Here is an 18,397-nt window from a genome sequence, read left to right as displayed (position 1 = left end):
GCTTGTTTTTGTTTATGACAAAATAAAAAAGGAAACATTCTATTAAATGGCCAATACAAAGACTGCGGTCACATAAAGGCCACAGGCTGCACATCTCCCTGTTGTAGATTTAAAGCACTACTTTATTGTGAAGCCATTTGTGAATTATGTAGTGCACTATGTAGGGAGTACAGAGCCATTTGAGATTCGGCTTTAGTCTCATTCATTAAGTGAATTTAATGTTGCAATTGTAAAAGCATGTATAATATATGATAAAGTGTAATGTAGCATTTCTCGTTACGAGAGGAGAGACATAAAAGGCCCTTTGATTGATTTGCACATTCCAGAAAACAGAAATAAGCAAGTAAAATATAAGTAAAATGGAAAGATCCAGATCCACATATTGGCATTCCAGCAGAAGTGCAATCGATTTCATTTTCAAACTAACCACAAAAAGGCGAGTCACGCAGTTTGTATTTTCCCAGTCTTTTGGCAGCTCAGCCGGTTTGACAGAGGGAGATGTTCTTTGGAAAATTTCATACATATTTCTCTAAAAGCATGCACAAATTAAATAGAGTGAAACCCACACAAAGCCTTTTCATAGAAGTGGAAATACAAGGTAGGGCCTTTCTGGCACTTTCACAAGACAGATGAAAACTGTTGTATTTCAAAATTGCCCTGGAGCCTCAGCTGCTTAACATGCCCCAGCAGGAGACCTTGAAAGCAGCATGCAAAAACAAGTCCTTGCTCAACCTCAAGGAAATACATCATAACACAAAACATAATAATGTCACATAACACATCAGATGTTCCGAAAAGTAAATTTGCAGCAAAAATTAAATTTTCTGTCAGTCTTTCACATAAAAAAGGTTTCGTCAGGCAACATTTTTTAACAAAAGCCATATTCCAAGTACAATTTGACGCTAAAAATGCGCCACACATAGCAACTATTACAATACTATACATGTCAAGTGCATTTTTGCCACTTGAAGACTGATGTGTAAGCACAGATCCTAAAATGAATGGAAAGAAATAGTATTTTGGCACAGATAGCATTATTGGACCCAAAAGAACCCCCATGGTCACTCTTGAAATGTCAAGTCTGCCACAGCTATTCGTCTGCTTGGCTCATTTGAGGAAAGGATAAGATCCTAAAACAAGAAGATCCTGAATACATTGTTCCTTTGGCTTAAAGACTCAAAATGCTCCACTGCTCCATCAGGAAGCACTTAGGCTTTATGAATCTCCTCACTGTCCATTTGTATCAGTTGCAGATCTTCTCTGTCATAGGTCTCTGTTGGACAGAAAACACATTTTTTGTGTTACAGAATTCAGAATACATTACATGGAAATTCCACCACACAGAATGTCTGCACATGTAAGTCTTTAAAATTTAAACAATGTGATTAAGAGTGGTTTGCTGTGAAATATTTTAGGGAAACCTACAGAGTCAGAATTGTTTGACGGTGGTGCTAGGAACCAGACATCCAAAGAGTTTAATGCATCTAAAAGTTACAACAAAGAACGCTGTTTTATGAAATGTTTACAAAAATGTTATGATGATAGCTGTGTAAGATTGTTTTATGACAGTTTTGCGATAAGCTTTTGGCCTAAAACTTATTTTTAAAAACATTCATGGCGGAAAGGTACAGGCACTGCAGATATCACACCAACCACTCTGAGTGATTTTATTTACATCGCAACCATGCAGAAATTTTGAAAAATGGGTGGAATTCCCCTTCAAAATGCTGTTGTTTTCATAAGCTCATTTTCTTAAACAAAGCATAATAAACATTTAATTCACCATAATGGGTATATAGGGGTCTTTATTCACTATTCTGTCAATATTAAAAAGCAGTTGCATATATCCTAAGCAAACAGATCCACCACCACCATCGTCCTCACCCACTGGCTGCTTTGTAAAATCATCCACATCTTCCAAGTTCAAACATGTTGTTCTCACCAGTGGCTCTAGTTCCGATTGATCGATGAGACTGAACTCAGAGATGAAGTAGTAGTAGTGCTTGTAGCAGGTATTGACGTGTGCCTCGGCTCCCATGTTGCAAACGCTGTCGAAGTGGTGGATGTACACATGCACAAATACACGGAAAAGCCGGCTTAGGATCTTTTTGCACACCTGCTGGAAGTTCTTAGGAAAAGGAACCCCTGAAACAAGAGAAGAATATCACCAAGCATATCATAATATTTCTGACCACATTTATCTCAAGTTTAAAAAGTAAGTAAACTTGATGCAATAAAATGTTTATAAAATAAAATTAGAGATCATTCAATTATAATAATAGGTTAACAGAAGAAAGATTTGTGTCTTATGTTCTGTTTACTTATTATTTGAAATTATTATTTTAAGGTAAGACAGTGTATGTGTTAATCCAAGAGTCCAGTCCTGTGGAATTTACTGCATTATCACGTTGCTGCTTGTAATCAGTTGTGTTATATCTGAATGTTTTCAGACAGAGCAGAATTTAGTTTTCTCTGTAGTTTGGCCATGCAGTGTCATTTAAGGTATAACACATTTAAAAATGGAAGTGAAAATACATTTGGCTGAATGTTAATATTCTAAAATCACAGATGCTGACTGCAAGTAATAATCACAAACCTTTTAAAATTATATAAATTTCTGGATTTTACAGTGAATGCACCCATGACACCCATATGCAGCCAACTGACAGACTTGTTTATGTAGTTGTTTATGCAACTGTACCAAAGCAGTTAAGTTTCCACTGACTTTCAGAGCAAATGAAAATAAAATGAACAGTTTCCATCAAACTGACTGTTAGTGATGACAGTGCTTAAGGGAATAATGTTTATCTCCTGTAAAAACAGTTTTATATATATGGGTTTATCCAAAAATGTTTTGTCTACATTCATAAAATATTACTGCCAATTTTCATTGCTTACATCATCACCTGCTTTTTGGATTGTGAAAACATTTTTATAAAAAATCATTTGGCTGAAAATGTGGCCAGAGTTATTTACAAAAATGGACAAAGGACTGGACTGCTGGACTGTTTTCAGCTATGCCTCAAACTGTTGTCCATTTTGAATAACAGCCATAAACTGTCTGAAACCACATAAGCAAGTCTATCTGGAATTATTTAACAGAGTCTAGTTTGGGGAAAATGACTCATGCAAGCAGTTTCACAGGGCTAGCAGGTGGCTAAAAGCTTCCATGATTTGTTGGCTATGTTAGCCTTGTAGCTCCAGTTCAATGCAAATGAAGCAAACTCTGGGCACTAGACACATTTTGGCTGCGAGCCTATTTTTGGTATAAGGAGTAATTGGCACTATGGATGAATCAGCCCTATGTTTATTATCATTCAAATATCAAGTATGAACATCTCTTGCCAACACCAATGTGCACCCTGGAATTATGGAGGTCTATTCTAGCATTGGCTGGCAGCTATCTCACTTGCCATAGCAGCGCTGATGCTAGCCTCAATGCCAACAAAATCTTTGGTTACATAACTCTTCCTTCGTCTTAGCTTGAGAAATGAGTAACAATTTACTCTTTCTACTAATCTCTTGGGAAAATGGGAAAGTTTTCAGATTTGTAAATATTGTAAATTTATATTTGCTAGACTATAAAGGGCCAACTGGGTGGAACCAATCTGCAACAGCGCCACCCAGAGGCAGGCCAGCACTGCATCACTAATTCGTTAAAAAGACTTACTTAGAAAGACAGAAGCTTGCTGTTTTGTGGGTAAAGCAGGATAAACAGTGACCTTTCTGTAAATTTCTATCTGAAAATATATATTTTTCCTTAACGCATAGCGTAATGTTGTAAGTTTATTTTCAGGGACATTCCAGACTTGACTTTTTCACATTCAAGAGGTCCAGGAGTTTAATTAGGAGGTTCTAGACCCCCAGGAGTATCTGTATTTTGCACCTTGGCCAACACTAAAATGCCTCTGTTAAATACATGTTCCTGCTTTCTTTGCATAATTCAATGCATTAGTCATGAATTTACTTGTGAAATCAACTGTTGAGATGCACTTTAGCTTCCACGTAATCTGACACCATGTCAAACCTCATACAAACTCGCCGTGATTCACTCAGTTTTCATGGTTATATAAAATTTAATTCAAGAAGCATGCGAATAAAGAACGGCCTCCAGGGCTTATTGACCTGGAGACACTGAAGACCTTGCACACACACCTACGCGTGTAGGGAAGATGTCTTCATTGTTGATGAGTGCTTCAATCCAGTCCATCAACAGGTTCATGTACTTTAGAGCTGGTAGTTTGGTGGGCTTCTTGTAATGGCCCCCATCCTGCCATCTGTACTCATAGCGAGGGCCTCCAGACATTACAGGGCAGCTCCTCTCTGTGCAGAACTCGCTGACCGTTCCATAGATCAGGTTGATGCGATTGAAGAAGTCCACGACATGCACGGCGATCCAGTCATTAATGTTCTCTCCTTCGGGCAACTGCACCACCTTCCTGAGGTCCAGGCCAGACTTCAGCGATGCTTGTGCTCTCTTATACAGCTCAAAGCGCTGGGTGCCTGGCTCGAAACGCTTTCGAGGCCTGAAGGTCTTGTCTTTGCTGAAGACCTGCCCCAGGCACAGAGCCATGTCCCTTTACACTGTGCCAGTGATTAGGATGGATGGATGAGAAGAAGTTGTAACCTTCTTGATTTGATGTTTTGATCTTGATTTGATGTTTCTAGAATGAAGGCAGAAGAAAGAGGATACTAGTCACAGTAATTTATGAACAGCAGGAATTTCCAACATTTTCTCTGACTAGCTAAGAAGCTAAGAAGCAAATGTCATTTGATGTTTGACATTTAAAAGAAGAAAATCCTTGAAGAAAAAGATGGGTAAAGACTGTGAAGGATATCTGTTGTGCTCCATATAAAATCCATTTAGAGACCACAGAAGAGCACCAAAATACCAACATAGTCTCATGCCCAAATAAAGACAAAAGGTTATTTTTGAACACAAAATTGGATCCGTGCGGAGAATCCCACTGATTATTCCAATTTTCTGCATAATTAAAAGCTTAGGATGAAAACAAAAAGTCATTCAGAGTGGGTTGATGTGACAAGTCTCATTTTACCAAGTAAGAATTGTTCACACTTCTCAGGGGTAGTGATAGGAGCCAGACATCCGAAGCATGCCATGCACTGTAAGGCAAAATAGTCCCATTAAAAACTTTTTTTTCTCAGAGTTTTACAATTATTTTACCATTAACAAGACATACATACACCGATCAGGAATCACATTACGATCACCTCCTTGTTTCTACGCTCACTGTCCATTTTATCAGCACCACTTACTATATAGGTTCACTTTGTGGTGAGTTAGTGTGTGTTGTGCTGGTATGAGTGGATTAGACACAGCAGTGCTGCTGGAGTTTTTAAAAACCCGAGTGTCACTGCTGGACTGCGAATAGTCCACCAACCAAAATATCCAGCCAACAGCGTCCTGTGGGCAGCATCCTGTGAACACTGATGAAGGACTAGAGGATGACCAACTTAAATTGTGCAGCAGCAGATGAGCTGTTATCCCTGACTTTATATCTACAAGGTGAACTGACAAGGTAGTAGTGTTTACAAACTGTGTCTGATCCACTTGTACCAGCACAACACACACCGACACACCACCGCCACATTAGTGTCACTGCAATGACATGATGATTCACCAACCAAATAGTACCTGCTCTGTGAGGGTTCATATAGTCGGTGGAGCTGACAATGAGGACAATGAGTGTAGAACCAAGAAATGATCATAATGTTATACCTGATCGGTGTATTAAAACACACACATATAAAAATAAACCTAAAAAGACAATTGTACATTCACTGCTCATTTTGTATGGTAAATAAAACGGCTGCATTTGAGATGTAGACATCATAACCCCTGGTTCTTATCATCACCATTATAAAGGGATCAGAGTTTGAGTAGAAAAAGAAGGAATGGGGTTTCTATACAATGCAATGCTTCATTTCAAACCACTCTGTGTGAAGTTGTTTATATCTTAAAGAACTGAACAAAGCAGACATTTTGAAAATGTAATAGAATTCCCCTTTATTTGGACAAATATACCATAGAATAAAATAGCACTACATAAAAATACCAAGATTAAAAAATGTACCACAGAAGAACCTCATGTTTTGGTTCTTTTTGGTCTAAATTCAATTTTGGTTCAGAGAGGATCCACATTTATCTAAATAAATGGCAGACATTAAGCTATGAGCGACAGTATGTGGGGCATTACTACCACCAGGGTTTCACATGTAAAGTCTCTAAATAACACTGGCATTTCCTCTGCAGGCAGCAAACTTGAATAGTTCAGTGTGCATATCGAAGTGGATGTTTCAATATTCTGATTAACATCAAAGTGCAATTATAAATAGGCATGGAGTTGCAGAAGTTAAACAGTGCAGATCTTAAAAACATGTTTGAATCTTACATATGAGTCAGTATCTTATAAGACCGTAGATAATTTGTTCTTGTCAATGCAGTTTAGGGCAAAACAGTTATCTTTTTCTGTCTATTTGACTGCTTTTAAAGCAATACTAAAGGGGTTTTAACCACATCTGTACCATACAGTCAATTACCTGCACCTACAAAAAAGAGACGTATTGATTCAAAATTCACTTCTAATAGAAGCCAATAGGCAGACTCTGAATTCTATCAGTAAACATTATGAGAAACACATTCTAGTACTTGCAAAACAATACTAATTTCTGTTAGCTCTCCTATGGGATCCTAGTAGTGTGTTAGTGTGCTAAGCAAACAATAATTTCCATGAACACATGAACATTTTTTGCCATGATGAATAAAACAAAGACATTTGAAACTTGTACAACACATTCCATGTGTTATGTATAGCTTGTAACAGACATATCAACATATGTACTGCATTGCAGTTCAGTAAAAAGAGTTGGCATTTAGCTGCAGGAACCATTTCTAAAAACGGACTGAAACGCATTATTCAGACCTCCAATCGTACTCCCAGGCCTGGAGTGATATTTTTCCAAAATGGGTCCCACAGGAACCAAAATATGAGTGGCTGATTCCACTGTCAGTTCCTAATTATGTAGTTAATGATTGGATCATTTTCCATTGTGCAACACTGAATGTAGCATGAGAGTAAATACAACAAGCATTATAATTATATTAAATTAAAATGAGCTAAAAAGTATACATATATAGATATACACTCACCGGCCACTTTATTTGCTAGTAAAAGGTTGGACCCACTTTTGCCTTCAGAACTCCCAGTAGATCAGCAGTTTCTGAAATACTCAGACCAGCCCGTCTGGTACCAACAACCATGCCACGTTCAAAGTCCCTTAAATCACCTTTTTTCCCCATTCTGATGCTCGTTCTGCACTTCAGCAAGTTGTCTTGACCACCTCTACATGCCTAAATGCACTGAGTTGGTTGGTGAGTGTAGTGAGTGTTGGCTGGTGAGTGTGGATAGAAGAATTTGTAATAATATGTTACCAACATGAAACTGGGGGTGGAGATTTCACAGATGTATATTTATTTTCAAATGTTTACACACAGCAACTGTCCATTGACTTTTATTATTATGAATGAGTTTTCTGTCAACAAGTTTTCAAGCTTTTTTTTAAACTACAATGAAATGCATTAAAATCACTGGATTCTGACCTTGACTCATGTTTTCTTAGTTGGGATTGACACATACAGTGTTTCACTTTACATGCTCATCCTTTTTCACCTCTTCCTATGTGCCTGTGCAGTCTGGCCGGATGAGGTGAGATAACAGTTCTTTACTATAGGGCCTCACCCTTTCAATTCACAGCTTGTTTTTCCTTCTCAACAGACTTCTGTGACTTTAAGGTCTCTCTTTGCATTCTCAAGTCATACACATCAGTATAACCTGAGCACATTGCACTTCTGAACTGGAATTAGCCTTCTAATTTGGCAGAAAACGGAATGTTTCAAATCCCTGGCAAATACCACTGACCACTCTTTGCCTTTCACTGTGAAATTATACTGTATCCAGACATCCGTGGGGAACTCATTCAAAATGGCTGGAATTGAGACTCTTGTTTTCTGTGTCTGGTTATGTCTGTCGTCCTCTGTCTTTCTCTGTTTTCTGTCTCTCTCTCTCTCTCTCTGTCTCTCTCTCTCTCTCTCTCTCTCTCTCTCTCTCGCTCTCTCTCCCCTACTAATGCGTTTGTCTCAGGCCAGAGCAGAATCAAAGAAATTACATTATTAAAAATAAAGGTGCCAAAATGCGTTCTTTGGAGTGATGGCATGGAAAAATACTTTTAATTCCTTAAGGAACCCTTCAGTGGATGAAACAACCTCTGCTCTTTAGGAAACCAAAAGTGGTTTTCATATGGCAAATGGCCTCTTTTTAAAGAATGTAATGAAGAAGCATTTTATATGTCTGTGGTTTACATTATTTTCCATAATAAATGTCAGTCCTTAAAATCTCCTTCCTTAATTCTTTGGACCAGCCCACCAGTAAAGTTAAGAGGGAATAGTCAGGCAGGACAATGTGAACATTTTTGAAATGCACTTTTAAAACTGCCATCATGCAGTGACAAGTCGTTGCTTGTCACAATGAAAGATCCTCATTGTCATGATAAGGGCTATTCTGTTGCTCTAAAAGTATTGTAATGGTCAGAGACCACCCTTCATTCATTTAAACATATATTTCTCAACAACTAAATATAATGTTATATTTTTTCAGTTTGTAGTATGTTCAGCCTTTCTCTTTATATCAGCTTCCATTCTATTCAGGAGACTTGCTTTCAGTTTTTCAATGAAATTTGCAGGTATATTTTTTCCGCACCTCCAAAGTTCAGTCTTAAAAGTTGGTTGTATTTTCTGCTTTTCATTATCCAAGTATTTCCATACACATTTAATGATGTTGAGCTCTGGGCTCTGGAGTGTCCAGTCAATCATTCTGAAAACATCAGCAACTGTTTTTTGTTGTTTTTTTCTCATGAATAGCTTTCTATTCACATTATATCAGATTCATAGCAGTGAGTTGTGCTCTCACAGTGGCAGGATGGACAGAAACACTTGTGGATTTTTTCAGATCAGGACCAAGAGTGCAGTTTGATCTTCTCCTATCTCTGTTTAGGTGATGGCGCCAGTTTAGGTGGTCTACCAGCTCTTGCACAGTTGTTAGAATTCCCACTTCTTTTTTTATCTTTTACAAATTTTTTGAACTCCAGTTTTTGAAAGCCCCATTTTTTCATATTTTCCTTTGACGTTTCCCTTGCCTTATTCAACTGGATTATCTTATATGGATTCCTTTGATGTTCTCCTTCCTTACGCAAGTGGATTATCTTATATATAATCTCCTCAAAAATATCTCCAGAAAAATGAATATGAATCTACTTAATGTCTGTTTTGACTGAAAATGAAATAAATGAAGGATGGTCTCTGAGTTTTGCATAGTTCCGTACTTCAGTAATAAAATTTGAGAATAGAAACAGACTTCATGACTTTTCATAACACTTTATGTGGGTGAGGTAAAGCACATGATCTATTTGCACAACCTCAAGTACTCACATCTAGCTCGTTTTTAGGCCTATATTTTCTTATTAAAAATATCAAGCCAAGAGAACTGCTGCTGCAAGCCAAGAGGACCACAACAACAAATAAAGTATAAGAAGAACTCTGGTAGATGCATTGAGGTGATATGAACTTGGAATCAAGGATAAGCAGGCAGAGAGAGGGAGGGAGGGAGAGAGAGAGAGAATGAATTCTTCCCTACAGTACCTGGCTGACGGCCCGCTTTGAACGCTTGGAATGCTGTGGGGATCTGTGGGAACGCTCGAGAGAATTCCTCTGCCTCCACTTATCTCCCAGAGGACATGGATCACACTGGATGTCTCCTCTGAAGAAACTTTAACTCCTCTCTTAATCATCGGCAAACCCGGCCACTTGAAATACGCCTGAGAAGAAGCAGAAGGGACCCGATTAAACAGAAAGAAAAGTTGTTTGGCTTCTCTTCCTGTGATGATGCCACGTCCTGATTTTGTCTGCTAGGCCCCACTGCCTCTGTCTCACTGTCTGTGTGTGTGTGTACTTGAAGGCAAGCTAAAAGGGGAGACTTCGCTAGCTGTGGGAGGGGCAGAGGCCTTTGTGGCACAGCCCTCATTTAGCTCCCTCCTCTTTCATCACTCCTCTTTCATACCCCTTCAGTCAGTTCAGTCAGCCTGGGTGCAGAATTACTCAATAAACTGAACAAAATGAGCATGTGTCCATCAGGAATGTTTATGGTGATATGTTATTGTCATCATGACAAACTAGGTCACAGTACATTTTCAGAGTACACTGTGCCATGTGCCACTTTGACTTGTAGCAATAGTGAAACCCTATTTGGTGCTCTATAGGATGACTGTTAAAGATTTATACTTTACACAATTATATAGAACAGATTTTCCTTCATACAAAAACCCAAAAGCACAGAATTTTTAACATTTAAAGATTCATTGAGTTTCATGGTTCTATATATAGCTGTGATCTTTAAAAGAACCCATTTTAAGGGTGTAAAGAATCATTCAAAAAGAGATCTGCAAGTGTGAAGAACCTTCTAAAGGTTCATAAACTGTTAAGGTTGAGAGGTTGAGAGATACCAGCTAGATATAGTCGGGCTCACCTGGGCTCTGGGTCCAATCTCCTTGAGAGGGGCTGGACTTTATTCTTTTCTGGAGTTGCCCATGGTGAGAGGCGGTGGGCAAGTGTGGGCATTCTTATAGCCCCTCGACTCGGCGCCTGTATGTTGGGGTTTTCTACGGTGGACGAGAGGGTAGCTTCCCTACACCTTCGGGTTGGGGAACGGGTCCTGACTGTTGTCTGTGCTTATGCACCGAACAGCAGTTCAGAGTACCCAGCCTTCCTAGAGTCCTTGGGAAGGGTGCTTGAAATTGCTCCTCCTGGAGACTCTATTGTCCTACTGGGGGACTTCAACACTCACGTGGGCAACGACAGTGAGATCTCGAGGGGTGTGATTGGGAGGAATGGCCTCTCTGATCTGAGAGGTCATGGTCAGAACTTTGACCAGATATCGGGGGAGGTGAGGGACATTGACTCAAAATGGGCCATGTTCCACTACTCCATTGTTGAAGCGGCTGACTCTAACTGTGGTCGCAAGGTAGTTGGTGCCTGTCAGGGCGGTAATCCTCGAACCCGGTGGTGAGAGATGCCGTCAAGCTGAAGAAGGAGTCCTACCGAGCATGGTTGGCCTGTAGGACACCAGTGGCAGCTGGCAGGTATCAACAGGCCAAGCAATCTGCGGCTTCAGTCGTTGCCAAGGCAAAAACCCGGGTGTGGGAAGAGTTTGGTGAGGCCTTGGAAAGTGACTAAGTCGGCTCCGAAAAGATTCTGGCAAACCGTCAGGCGACTCAGAAGGGGAAAGCAGTGTGCCACTAGCACTGTATATAGTGGAGATGGTGTGCTGTTGACTTTGACTGAAGACGTCATTGGGCGGTGGAAGGAATACTTTGAGGACCTTCTCAATCCCGACACGTTCTCCAGTGAGGAGGCAGAGTCTGGGGACACGGGAATAGGCTTGTCCATTACTGAGGCCGAAGTCGCTAAGGTAGTTAAAAAGCTCCTTGGCGGCAGGGCTCCAGGGGTGGATGAGATCCGTCCTGAGTTCCTCAAGGCTCTTGATGTCGTGGGGCTGTCTTGGCTGACATGCCTTTTCAACATTGCGTGGACATCAGGGGTGGTGCCACTGGATTGGCAGACTGGGGTGGTGGTGGCTCTTTTTAAAAAGGGGGACCGGTGGGTGTGTTCCAACTACAGGGGAATCACAGTCCTCAGCCTCCCTGGTAAGGTCTATGCAGGGGTACTGGAGAAGAGAGTCCGGCTTATTGTCGAACCTCGGATTCAGGAGGAGCAGTGCGGGTTCCGCCCTGGTCATGGAACACTGGACCAACTCTTTACCCTTTCCAGGATTCTGGAGGGTTCATGGGAGTTTGCCCAACCAGTCCACATGTGCTTTGTTGATTTGGAGGAGGCCTTCGACTGTGTTCCCCGGGGTATTCTGTGGGAGGTGCTTCGGGAGTACAGGGTACATGGCTCTTTGCTGCGAGCCATTCAGGCCCTGTACAAACAAAGCAGGAGTTTGGTTCGCATGGCCAGCAGTAAGTCAGACTCGTTCCCAGTGAGAGTTGGACTCCGTCAGAGCTGCCCTTTGTCACCGATTCTATTCATACTTTTTATGGATAGAATTTCTAGATGCAGTCAGGGGATGGAGGGTGTCCGGTTTGGTGACCTCAAGGTTGTTTGTAGATGATGTGGTCCTATTGGGGACATCAGGCAGTGAACTTCAGCTTTCGCTGTATCGGTTTGCAGCCGAGTGTGAAGCGGCCGGGATGAGGATCAGTACCTCCAAATCCGAGGCCATGGTTCTCAGGCGGGAAAGGGTGGAGAGCCCTCTCTGGGTCTGGGATGAGCCCTTGCCTCAAGTGGAGGTGTTTACGTATCTCGGGGTCTTGTTCACAAGTGATGGTACAAGGGAGCGGGAGATTGACAGGCGGATTGGTGCTGGGTCAGCAGTGAGAACGCCTCAGAATCCCCCCCAGGGAGCTAGTGGAATTGGCTGGCGAAAGGGAAGTCTGGGCCTCATTGCTTAGGATGCTGCCCCTGCGACCCGAACCCCGGAGAAGCAGAAGATGATGGATGGATGGATGGATGGATGGATGGATGGATGGATGCATGGATGGATGGATGGATGGATGGATGGTTTCCTTTTTTTTAAGGCTCGTTTTAAAAAGTTTCACTGCTGATTTGCTGGTACAATTTTTCTGTTCAGACTGATGTTGTATTCAAAGTCACATTTAAAAGATAATGTGAACAGCCAAACAAAAAATCAGATTCAGGACACTTTTACCTGCTGTGTCAATGTAGCCCAAGAGATGCTGCATGAATCTAAATACAGAGGGTTTACTTCAAGATGCAAGCAACTGGTATCACTTAAGTCCAGAGTGGCCAGACTAGACTTTGCTAAAAACATCTAAAAAATCCTGCCCAGTTCTGGAACAAGATCCTTAGAGCAGATGAAAGCAAGATTAACATGCACCATGTACAATGATAGGAAGAGTAAGAAGGGCTCCTGATCTGAAGCATACTACCTCATCTGTCAAACACGGTGGAGGCAGTATTATGGCATGGGCATGTATGGCTGCTAATTCAACTGGGTCACCTTTGTTTATTGATGATGTGACTGCTGACAGAAGTAGCAGGATGAACTGTGAAGTTTATAGAGCTAGACTTTCTGCTTAGATTCAGTCAAATGCACTAAAGGACTCTCAAGGAAGGAACATCAGCATTTGGTGATGTCCATGGGTTCCAGGGTTCTCAGTCAGTCATTATTAAAACATTAAAATATTAAAAATAATCCTCATATTCATTATTAAGTTTTTTCAATTACTTCTGAGTCTGTGAAAATGGAGAGACTACGTACAAAAGGCTATAATTTCTAAACAACTATGATTAACTTTTGTTAATTCCCTGGAATTAAAGCTGAAAATCTGTACTTCAATCAAACTCATTGTGGTGGTGTACAAAGGCAAAGTCACAAAATTTGTGTCACTGTTCAAATACTTATGGACCTGACTGTATCTTAATTTATTTTGGGCTCATGTTATCCAGCTAAACAGGGACACTCTCACTCTCACAAATAATAAACCACATACACAGGAATTAAAGACCAATGTTCTTTGTGTGCTTTTGTGAATTTTTACCCAACCACTTTCCAATTTCTTGTTGTTCCTGTCACTGTGTCTTTAAGCCTGATAAATGTTCATGAGCTCTGTTCTGATTAGCTGCTCTATTGTGCCTCATTCAAAAAGTATAGCTTCAGCATAAGTGTGTGGCATTTAGAAGTGTCAGTGGGACTGTATAGACAGGGTGGTGAACAGTATGTTTTAGAAGCTGTTCATATATCCTATTAAAAGCTTTTATTTAAAAATATGAGGGAAATGCACTTTTCAATCTGCATTCTTTTTGGACTGTTTGAACATCTAGCATCAAGCAAGTCTACAACAATGCATTCAAATAAGCATTACATGTACTTTCGCTACCCAGCTTTTCTTTCAAAGAGCTACTGTGAGAGGATGTCAAGCATTTCAGTTTCGTAATGGAAAAACAAAAACTACACATTCAAGCTCACACTCCACTACAACTCTTCACCATTTGCGAAAGAGGTCAGGCCTCTTTTATTGTGGTTCAGTGCACATTTGCAGTAACTTTAGGTTGATTTATGAAAACCATATATAATTAACATGTTGAGGTACAAACCCAAAAGCAATACAGCCATTTGATTCCGAATGACGATTCACATTCCAAACTAAAGACAGAAAAGGTCCAGAAAGGTTTCGTCTGCAAGGTATGTTGGTATTTGTGACTAGATTACTGACTCAGCTCTCTGGAATTGTGGCATTTTAAGGACAAGTGCCATTTCCTGAAGTGTTTAAAGGACAAGTGTCCTTTCTTGAAAACTGGAAAATAGTTTTATACTTACACATCTGCAAACTTCACACCATGTGCACAGTTCATCTGACTGAGGTTTCAAAATGTCTGTGGGAGATTCCAAGATTGGGATGCCATTTGTTATATATTATAACATTATATATACACCCGTATGTAAAGATGAAAGATGTTTCATAGAGAGATAAGAGAGAAGTGTCCTTTACAATCACCTATGTGAATGTGTTAGATACAACTTAAAACTTTAATAAAGTCGATTGTAATATAACCTCCGAGACACTCGAAAATCATATTTCCATGCATAATGACTGGTTATCGGGCAAAAGTGAATTTTTAAAACTTTTTTGTAATAAAATAGATTGATGCAAACACTGTTACAAGTTTCAAGACATAGTTGTCACTACCCAGTCCATATGTCAAAACAGCTCATTTTGAAATCCTTGTTTTGTGTTATGTCACAAAAACCAACGCATGAACACATCATCTGCCTATTCAGCCTACAGCAGTTAAGCCCAGCTGAATCACATTGAAGTTATAAGTAGTGTATCAGCCCATATAAGTTTTTGAATGTAGCATGACAGTGTAGCCAATCAGAACAGCAGTCATTTACATATCACTGCTGTCTGGAAAAAAAACTTTTCCCATTTTTGTCATTTTTCGGTTTTTGACATAATTTTAAAAAGCCTGTTATGCTTTATCCAAAATAACTGGCCCAAAATGACTTGGAAAATCATCTCTTTCCACTGACTTACAATAAAAGTAAAGTGTGTTTTCATTCTGCTGTTAAGTCGTCATTTTGGAGACACAAGGTTTTGTTCCGACAGCAGTGATATATTAATCTTACAGGCACAGCAACAAAGACAGCCTGTTTTTATCCTAGAGGATTGGAGAAATTGTACAAATCAATGGGTAGAAGTTTTTTTTTTTTCTTCATTCAATGCTGAAAAAAAGTCTTGTTTTTTTTTTGTTCAGGAGTGCATAACACCCCAATCACGAAATCATCTGTGTGTATAACAAAGAGGCCAAACCATTTATATCCAGCAGATGGAGACATTTCATCTGAAAACTGAAAGCAGATCCAGCCCAGAGGTTTTCGACCCGAACTTTAGTGTATCGTGTTTGTCAGCCTCACATCTGTACATATTTAGGCCTATACAAGAAAAGATAGTAAACATGAAGGTGAGGTGTTTTTTCTGACCAAATGAAACCAAAGAAAGGCAAAAGGAAAGACGAGACCTATAAAAGCAAATAAAAGGCAAAGACAAAAGATAAAAGAAAGTAAAAAGTGCAATTAAATGAAAAGAAAAAAGGAAAGAGAGTATGTTTCCTTATAACTTCACTGTAATCTGGGTTGAGAATGCTCAGTTGTGTTAGTCTGGTTCTGAATCAGTAGCGGATTATGGCATTTTTCAAAACACAGGAAGTGAAACTTGAGAAAACCACCCCCACCCTCCCGTTGCATCAAACCTTCCTGCAGACTTACGTGACCCTTGACCCACTAAGCAAAGAAAGAGGACCTTTATCACATGATGACCCCAAAGTGTGCATGGCTATAACCAGAGTCAAAAAAACTGGACAATGACAATGAAACTTCTGTAACGAGCATCTTATTTGAGCACATCAATCATCTCTTCTAGCATACATATCACGATTCGGTTAATCGACTGAAGAGTCCAACTTTTGCTTCTTTAATTTATAACTGGACAGGAGAGGCTAACACTGCTAACAAACACTACAATTCAATAATCACCCAGATGGTAAAAAAATTGTTTCTGTAAAAATAAATCACCAAATGTCTTTTAATCGGTTCAAACCACATCAAGATCATCACTGTCATTAAGGTCAAACATGTCTATGTGGTTTAAGAGAAAGTTTGAACTATAAAAATGAGCAACACTTCACTGTGTAGCTGAACACTGCAGGCAGACACTTCAGACAACAGGAACTGTATTCACAAACCACCTCAAAAGTAGATGTACTGATCCAGAATCAGTATTTATGGCCATCATTAATATGAAAAAATATCCAAGATCAGTCTTGCTTCATTAATACCAGCCCTAAAGTTGCCTTCAATAGCTGCCCATAGCAGTGAAGCTTTGTTCATTTTTGGAGCTCACAGTAAGCTTAGGGTATGTGGGGAAAATGAAATTTACAGTTTTCACCTAAACCTTCCAGCAGACTTGACCCTCGACCCACAGTGTAAGGAAAGAGGACCTCTATCACATGATCACATTAAAACGTGTCAGGCCTCAGTCCTTGTGGGCTACAAAACTGCAAACGTCAGCATGCTGCCTAATTAAAAACAGGGGGTAAACACTAATCTCCATAGCACTCCCTAGTTTAACATACCTGCAGTGTGCATGACCATGACCAGAAGAGAAAACACTGGAGTGAAAAAGAAACATTTGTCTTGACAGCTTATTCCAGCACAACATCAGTCATCTCTTCTAGCATACTTATTACGATTCCCTTAAGTCTGTGAATTTAATCAGGTGGTATAAATCTTCTAATGAACGTATTTAACTGATACCCATGTTATTGATTAACTGAATGGTTCAACAACTAAATCATATTTACACAATTTTCCACTCACCACGGATTTGATTGATCAGCTGAGGATTGTCTGGAGACCAAATTGTCTTTCTTTAGTTTAGAACTGGAGGCTAACACTACTAACAACATTAGAACTTAATAGTCACCCAAATTGCCCACATTGCTATTTTTACAGAAAAAGAGTTATTTAGGTGACTGTTGAGTTCTAGTGTTTGTTTGCAATTGTAGCCTTGTATCTTCAGTTCTAAACTAAAGGAGCAAAACCCAGTCTCCAAACATGTTTTGGCTGATTGACTACATCTTGGGTAAGTGGAAGTGGAAAATTTGTTTGAATGGAGACATAAGAAATGTCTGTAGGCATGACAGAGATTTTCGTATTCTTTGCTTGTCTGTGTGGGGAGGCATACCACACAGTTAGGGGTGGGTTACAGATGGATGACTGACAGCCCTCAAAACAAATGATTGAAAATACCAATTCTTTTTAAGTTGTCTTCAGTTGCTAAGAGCATTTTTTGTACTTGTAATGATGAGTAACCTGAACATTACGTTAAGAACTCACTTAAGAAGTTAAGAAAAAAAATCATACAGTAAGCAGCACAGTACAAAATCAAAGAGAAAAGAGAGGAGAAAGACCCTAACCCTATAATGACAAAATACACATTACATGCATTAAGACTAAAGATTAACTTTACAATTTGGTCCAAATGGACTGCGATCCCGTACCAGGCTGTGACTTCTGTCACTTTGTTAAAAAAAATTCAAAGTTCAGCTGCCATACCATTCCGACTCTTAGTCTCACACGCTTTTAGCCACTTCTTATCAGCGCTGCAGATCAATGCCTGTCATTCAGAGCTTACAACTTCAAAACACTTAAATCAATGTTAGAAAAATGCCTAACTTACTGAACATTAACAATTGATATTCTATTCTATTCTATTGATAAAGGGTCAAACCTATGTAAACTGTAAACGGTCACAAATGAGTACTCAATGAAAAGAATGAGAAAGAGTGCTGTGTAAAAGAATCATAACAGATTTTAAATTTAAGAATTAAGTATTAAGCTAAATTTTTAGATAGACTTTTATTCCATAACAGTGAATGTCTTTAATGCTGAAAGAAGCAAAAACAAAATAAATGAGTAGCACAGGAATTACTTTCCCTTCCACCCTTTTTTTCTTCTTCTTTAAAATGAACAGTCACTCAAGATTTAATTATTCAATTCCACTAAACAGCTGTGTGGCCATTTTTAATGCTAATGCAAATTATTTCAAATATAGTTTTTGATGTCCACATTTGTACTGGATTCCACTATAGAAATAACTAAGATTTCCCCTTTTTACATACACATAGTCACTTTACAAAGTATGCCCGAAAAGACTAGAGCCATCAGGATTAACACCCTGAGGG

General features: G+C 39.5%; 1 protein-coding gene across 2 annotated transcripts; it reads right to left on the bottom strand.

Annotated features, from left to right (window-relative positions):
- Positions 1-104: 104 nt before the first annotated feature.
- Positions 105-10,020, bottom strand: mob3c (MOB kinase activator 3C). Of its 2 annotated transcripts, none has more exons than XM_017716599.2 (4): positions 9,716-10,020; positions 4,156-4,664; positions 1,885-2,145; positions 105-1,273 (listed from the first exon to the last, which is right to left on the bottom strand). In XM_017716599.2, the coding sequence occupies exons 2-4, from the start codon at positions 4,571-4,573 to the stop codon at positions 1,209-1,211; spliced, it is 744 nt and encodes a 247-aa protein (XP_017572088.1). In that variant the 5' UTR covers positions 4,574-4,664; positions 9,716-10,020; the 3' UTR covers positions 105-1,208. The 2 variants fall into 2 exon arrangements, with proteins under 2 accessions (XP_017572088.1, XP_017572090.1); XM_017716601.2 differs by having other exon boundaries at positions 1,943-2,145.
- Positions 10,021-18,397: the final 8,377 nt, after the last annotated feature.

This window comes from Pygocentrus nattereri, chromosome 15 (genome assembly GCF_015220715.1).
Source record: "Pygocentrus nattereri isolate fPygNat1 chromosome 15, fPygNat1.pri, whole genome shotgun sequence".
NCBI lineage: Eukaryota > Metazoa > Chordata > Actinopteri > Characiformes > Serrasalmidae > Pygocentrus > Pygocentrus nattereri.
Note: the sequence above shows the minus strand (reverse complement) of the source record. Positions and strands in the feature narration are given on the sequence as shown.

What these genes read in the sequence shown, in the direction of transcription:
- mob3c (XM_017716599.2), bottom strand. Translation starts at nt 4,573, where the DNA reads ATGGCTCTGTGCCTGGGGCAGGTCTTCAGCAAAGACAAGACCTTCAGG. An exon ending in CATCTTCCCTACACGCGTAG is followed by an intron (nt 2,146 to 4,155) that starts GTGTGTGTGCAA and finishes CTCTTGTTTCAG; the next exon opens with GGGTTCCTTTTCCTAAGAAC. An exon ending in TTTTACAAAGCAGCCAGTGG is followed by an intron (nt 1,274 to 1,884) that starts GTGAGGACGATG and finishes TCTGTCCAACAG; the next exon opens with AGACCTATGACAGAGAAGAT.